Source organism: Saprolegnia diclina, assembly GCF_000281045.1.
Source record: "Saprolegnia diclina VS20 unplaced genomic scaffold supercont1.5, whole genome shotgun sequence".
Taxonomy (NCBI): domain Eukaryota; phylum Oomycota; class Saprolegniomycetes; order Saprolegniales; family Saprolegniaceae; genus Saprolegnia; species Saprolegnia diclina.
In genome coordinates, this window is record NW_008246072.1 from 463,171 (window position 1) to 469,305 (window position 6,135).

Below are 6,135 nucleotides of genomic sequence, written 5' to 3' on the forward strand. Positions count from 1 at the left end.
AGATAGATAGATAGATAGATAGATAGATAGATAGATAGATAGATAGATAGATATATAGATAGATAGATAGATAGATAGATAGATAGATAGATAGACAGATAAATGTTCGCATACGATTGCGTTTATTGTGATAATCAGCATTTTTGTCGCCCCAAAATGGGGTCTAATTCGTTGACGTTGTTTTCTACCGGATGCTACCGGACGAATAATTCGTTTGGAGGACGACCGCTAATTCGTCCGGATACGTATCGCCGAACGGCTAAAACGTCCTAGCGTAATATAAATCAATTCAGGACGGGATAACATGAAAAATGTATTGATCAGTCCCTTACTTGAATAAAAATAAAAGGGCCGAAAACATTGGCGAAGGCAGTGCATATTTCAAAATAATTCGTTGGCCCTGCTGTCAAGTGTCGATTGGATGACTCGAGCGCAACGGACGGTCGAGCTCCCCACGCACCTGAGCTGCAACTTGACGGTCAAGGTCGGTGCCGCGCTGACCGGTCGCTCCACTGCCGACACGCATGAGTTCGTCCATGCATACACCGAAGGCTGTGGCGTGCTACTGCAGCGCGTAGGCGTCATGACCGACACGATCATGACCGAATACGGCAGGGCTAGAACGACGGCGACGAGAACGGTAACTCTGTCGAGGTCCCCGAACATGGTCTTGTACGCCAAGGTCGGCGCGAACGACCGCCAAAGCACGTACGTTGGGATCACGCCCGACACGTACGCCTCAACGATCAACAGCATGTGGAACTCATTGCTCGCCCGCGCCAACGGTACGCGCGCGCTACTCCGCCGATTCTTTTTTGACGTCGTAGGCGACACGACCTTTCAGCTCTATGTATACGTCGAGAAGAGCGAGACACGAGCTCAGCAGATTCGTCGTGCGACCGAGAATCGGATCCGCGAAGTCGCTGCGCGACTTGCTGCGCGGGTATTGCCTTTCGTATCAATCAATATGTGATTGGATGGAATGACATGCCCTCGATGTAGATTATGGACGTTCCCCGCGCACCCGAGGACGTGCCGGGTCCGGCTCAGCTCCGCTACCACGCCACTCACCTCGCGCGCCAAATGGACGACCCCTTCGTGGAACGCGGCACGGTCGAAAGTTCCGGTCGTGTGTTTCCAGGCAAAGAAGCCGGTAACGTCAAAGGCGGCGACGATGGAAATCCGTTGTCCGCGCTTGAAGGGGAGGCTGACAATAGCTGGAGTCCCGCGCCGCGACCACGCGTAGCGACGCATCGCATCGCGTCCATCTTTCGAGGTTTCATCGACAAAGACAAGCTGGCTAGGGTGGCTATAGAATGGATAGAGACGACGGTAAAACATCTCTATCTCAAATGCACTGCTTTCTTTAGCTCGCTTTTCCAACACCTTGCGTGAGAGGTTCAGATGGAAGCGCAATACACGACAGATAGTTGCTGCAGAGCAAGGCTTGAGACCCACAAACGTGGTCTGGAGTGCCCCCTGTAGCTCCTCGATGTAAAAACATGGATTGTCTTGCGCGTACGCGTCGACGAACTCGATGACCTCGGGAGGCCACGGGACGGTGGTCTTACTTTTCTGCTTAAGACTCACGTGCCCAAGCGTTGTGAATTGCTTGATGTATCTTTCGATAGTGCGCACGCCGGGACCCAGCAGAATGCCAATCATCTCAATTTCAATGCAATACACAAAGTACAAAACAATGCAACGCCACCGTACCTGCTTGTCCCATGCCATCGCGGCGCGACCGCAGATTAGGAAAATGACACGACGAATAGCAGCGCTTAGTCGACGTTTGGCGGATCTGTACCCGCCAATCGTCCCTTATTCCGGTAACGTGTCCTTTTAACCGGCCCGGAAGGCCCTGCAGGGGCCGTAATTCGTCCTCCCCTCGTGATCCGGATCTGTAAATCGTCGTGACTCACGCTATCCGGACGAATAATTCGTCCATCCGCCCTGATAATTCGTCCGGATGGGCGAATAAACAGCTCAGATTAGGCTCAAATCCGCCAAAAACGCTGATTATCACAATACGTAGTATACAAAAGGGCGAAGTGCCGTTTGATTGGGCCCTTAACGTTTACTGGCGGATGCTCTATTGAGACTTTATATCCTGTGAAATCAAATACGGACCTTGGCTATAGGGTGGCAAAGGGGACTGCACTGCATTCTATTGCGTCGGGGCGCTCCAGGCCGCGCGACTGGCGCTGCGCCGGCCACTCATGCCGCCGCCGCTCCGGACGTGTGCCCGTGGCGCTCTGAAGTCGGCAGTTGGGATGCGCCTGTGCGCCGACCCCGCGTCAAGCTTATGATGCGCTGCGAGCGCCAAGCCACGTGATGCTCTTACCTACCGCCGTCGCGACGTGCCGCCAGCGTCGTAAGGTGCCGCAACACAGATCAATGCTGAAGACGGTATTATCAATATCCAATATGACATGAATTCATTGCGTTATTCGTCGCTACGGAGTTGCTCCAAACGGAACGCGGCAATCGCTCGATCATATGCCGTCACACCCGAGCTTTTGATGAAATTGCCCTTCTTGTAGAACTGGTGGAGGGCACACGACGCAGCACTGGCATTGTCATGGCGACGGTTCTTGTAGCCGCAGTGCGGGCACGGTAGGATTTTTCTTTTCTTCGTTGGCGGAGGAGCGGAAGGATCCTTCAACTCGCCTCGCGGGACAGAGTAGGATTCTGCCCGCGGAGCATGGACGGGGGCCACTTGGTTGAGGACTTGATCGTAGTCGTCAACCGGTTCGTCCACACGGTGCTCGATTGGACGAGTCGCGGCCGTGCTTGACACTTTCATTGGTGTGCGCTTTGACTTGAAGGCCTCTTGAGCCTCTCGGTCCGCGCCACATGCCTCGTTGGCCTCTTGACCTGCAATCAGCTGCTTGGCGTACTGCTCCATGTAGGTTGCGCGCTTGAGCGCCACGTCAGCCACCTGGAAGCACAGAAAAGCATCAATTACACGTGTGCATCCATGAGCAGACACGTTACCGTGATGACGACTTCCGGCTCGAGCTGCACTTTGTCTTAGCCACCACGAGACCAGGAGCCGGTTCCAGTTGTCGGCCGGCGTTGCGTAGTCGTCGTCATCCCGATGGCAGCGGGGCATGAGGTACTTGAACAGACGCTTCTCGCTTTCGGTCTTGACCTTGCGGGCGACCTCCGGAATGCGGGTACGCTTGACCTCGAATGACTTTCCTTTCGGAACAATCCCGGCCGCCTTGATGGCGTGCAACGCCGCCGACGCAGTCTCTTCACGAAGCACACCAAACGTTTCGTCGCCAGTGTTGAGGGTCATTGTAGGCAAGCTACAAAAGCGGCCGTAACATCGATAATTGGCGTATATTTGCGTTGTACCTGTCGGCCCACGTCGGTCGACACGTTGGTGGAAGCTCGTGAAGCAGTGCCTTGATCTGCATCACGAGGTTTGGGTCGAGGAGCCTTGGGCCATCGTACGTGGCGTGTCTCTTGTGTTTCATCAGGTTCCATCGAAAGATGCGATCCATGATTATGGAATGCATCGTTGTGAGGCTCAGACGAGCACCATGAACGCAGTTCCGTAGCACGCGGTGGAGGTTCTCGAGCTGGCTGGTAGAGCGCACTGTTACGTAGCTTCATATCAAGGTTAGTTTCTGTGCAAACAGTAGTGCAGCAAGCATACCGCGGTTTTTCCTTCGTGCCGATGTTGTAGTACATCTTGACGCCTTCGGGGTCGTGAAGAAAGCCCGCGTCGAGGTCCTTGAACGCGTTCTCCTGCGTCTCGTCCATGCTCTTCTTGAAGAGGCCCTTGATGTCCGAGTATCGGTCGATGAGCTCCCGTAGGTTTTCCTTGATCGCGCTTGGGTTGACAATGTACCGGCGGAGGTTGTCTTTGGGTAGCGCCTCGAGCGGAACGTCATCGCTACACATAAATGATTGACGTGTGTTTCGAGACAACATCAGTAGTTACCTGTACTCCGGGCAGGACGCACGTAAATGCCGCCGCAGCTCCTTTACGTCCTTCTCGTCGTACGAGAAGAAGCAGTTGGAGAGCTCGCCCATGAACCACGACCGGAGCGGGTGCTTGTAGAGCGCCTTGTAGTACTTGTCCATCGTGTGCCAGATGTCCTTCTTGACGTGGATGCCGGCACCAAAGAGCTTCTTGAGGATAGCCTCGTCGGCGCCTGGGTTGTCCGTGTAGATGACCTTGACCTTGCCCTTCGAGGCCAAACGCTTGGCAAGCTTCTGAAGCTCGGGCTCGATTTCCTTCAAGCTTTTGGTCTCGCAGAAGTAGAACCCGATGACCATCCCAGTCTATTTCATGTATTGGTAAGCGCGCCAGTTGCAGAAGGGGCTAGCGCAAACATAAATGAGTAAAAACCAACCTGGTTCATGACAGTAAACATAGACGTGTAAGGCTTCGTGCCGTCTGCGTCCTTTGCAGCGCTTGCCACCTTGAATGTGTGATCGATCTTGAGAACTTCACCTCCTGCCGCCGCTATCACGTCCTCGATGTAGCCGTGGAGGCGCTTGACGGCATTGACACCGATGCGCCTGAGCACCTTGCCGCTAAGGCCATGTGTGGCCTTGGGCTTGGCAAGCATCTTGAGCCTGACGGGAACGCGCGCAAGGCCAAGCGCGCCGTCGCGCTTGCACTCCATGGCCACAAGCTCCAAGAGCGCCTTCTGGCGGCGCTGGAGCCACATGTCGCGTACAACGCCGAGCACGTCACTTGCAGCATCGTACGACGCGATTTGCTGCATCTCACGAGCGTACGTCGTGGCGTCGAGGGACACGTATCTCTTGCCATCCATCCGGAAAGGCAGCAGCGAGAGCACGGCAGCCGGGTACCATGACGCTACAAGCGTCTCGTCCAGCGACGAGAAGCTCGTAGAGTCAGCGTTCTTGGCCGCCTTATTGCAGCCGAGATGGCGCAGCCGACGCACGCGAAGCAGTGGCCACTGGCCTCCAAGCGACACGATTGGGAGGAAGCTTTTTGACCATCCGTCGGAAGTGATATCGTGGCTACCGCACGCCGGGCACGACAACTTGCCGACGTCGATGAGGTGCGAGTAGAAAGTGAACGGGCACCAGACGTGGACGTCACAGCCGCCGAAGAGCAAGGCGTCGGGGTCTGGAAGTGAGCCAAAGTTCAAGGACACATCGGGCAGCGTGTACTTCCACGATGGCCACTTGCTGCGGTCGAGAGGTTCTTTGGGGCGCAGGTTGTACAAAGACGGCAGCGTGGCCTCCCGCTCTTCCCACGAGCGCGTGAGGAAGTCGGAAACAAATCCGTCATCTTTGTCCATTCTACAGATAGCACGTAAGAGGTAGTACATCACAAGTGGCTCTATTGAGAGTAAGACGTACGACGGTATCGCGCCGGGCGCGTCTGCTTGAGTAGTCGCTTGCGCTTGCGGCGCGTCTTCTCCATTGGTAGTCACTTCCACTTGCGGCGGGTGCACTTGCGACGCGTTGCCACCTTGTCTGCGGCCTTCGTTCCTACAGGCATGACATTGGCGCATGTCGAGAGATGGCCGGCGACGTACTTGTACTTGCCCGGGTTGAGCTTATACTCACAGATCAGTCCGTGGCGTCCCGGCTTGCCGCAGTCGAAGCACACGTCCTGGCGATCCGGGTTGACACGGCGCTTCCCGCGCCCCTTCTTGGACATGTACACTGTGCCGGGCGGCAGCGTCGATATCTTCTTGAGTTGGCCCCGCATGAGGATTGATGGGTAGCCCTTGATCTCGCCTTGATCTAGCCGCTGGGAAATCCATCATTTTGTCCAATCAGAGCTGGCCATACAGCGCAGCACTGGCGTTTCATGCCCCGTTCTGATTGGCTGGCGTCTTACTGGCCTCGCCAGTATGACGTAATCAACCTAGCGAGATTACGTAATCCAGGAAATGCCCAAGGCTGCTCCGCGCGCAAAAAAAGATGATAAAATAGGATCCATGATTTTCTCCCTCTCTTTTTCTATGTGGCGCGCCAGTAAATTTAACAATCCCGACCTACTGGCACTTTGCCTACAAAAGTGATGCGAGCGTCAGCGACGATTCACTTCATCCACATCATCCGTCGTCGTTCGATGTATGAGCCCTCGGGGTCTCGATGAGTCTACGAGCGCTTCTAGAGCGACGGGATAGC

At 55.1% G+C, this 6,135-nt stretch overlaps 2 protein-coding genes across 2 annotated transcripts; one reads left to right on the forward strand and one right to left on the reverse strand.

The window, feature by feature from the left end:
- Positions 1 to 664: 664 nt before the first annotated feature.
- Positions 665 to 1,246, forward strand: SDRG_02243 (hypothetical protein; the record flags this gene model as incomplete). Its single annotated transcript, XM_008607819.1, has 4 exons — positions 665 to 785; positions 828 to 943; positions 1,003 to 1,153; positions 1,218 to 1,246. The coding sequence occupies 4 exons, from the start codon at positions 665 to 667 to the stop codon at positions 1,244 to 1,246; spliced, it is 417 nt and encodes a 138-aa protein (XP_008606041.1).
- A 1,167-nt stretch (positions 1,247 to 2,413) lies between these two features.
- Positions 2,414 to 5,764, reverse strand: SDRG_02244 (hypothetical protein). The gene is made up of 8 exons (XM_008607820.1): positions 5,535 to 5,764; positions 5,356 to 5,487; positions 4,371 to 5,295; positions 3,956 to 4,299; positions 3,668 to 3,907; positions 3,364 to 3,618; positions 2,998 to 3,314; positions 2,414 to 2,941 (listed from the first exon to the last, which is right to left on the reverse strand). Exons 1-8 carry the CDS (start codon positions 5,708 to 5,710, stop codon positions 2,934 to 2,936), a joined length of 2,397 nt encoding a protein of 798 aa, XP_008606042.1. The 5' UTR covers positions 5,711 to 5,764; the 3' UTR covers positions 2,414 to 2,933.
- Between the last annotated feature and the right edge of the window lie 371 nt (positions 5,765 to 6,135).

What these genes read in the sequence shown, in the direction of transcription:
- SDRG_02244 (XM_008607820.1), bottom strand. Translation starts at nt 5,710, where the DNA reads ATGCGGGGCCAACTCAAGAAGATATCGACGCTGCCGCCCGGCACAGTG. An exon ending in GCGTCCTGCCCGGAGTACAG is followed by an intron (nt 3,908 to 3,955) that starts GTAACTACTGAT and finishes ATTTATGTGTAG; the next exon opens with CGATGACGTTCCGCTCGAGG. An exon ending in CGACCGACGTGGGCCGACAG is followed by an intron (nt 3,315 to 3,363) that starts GTACAACGCAAA and finishes CCGCTTTTGTAG; the next exon opens with CTTGCCTACAATGACCCTCA.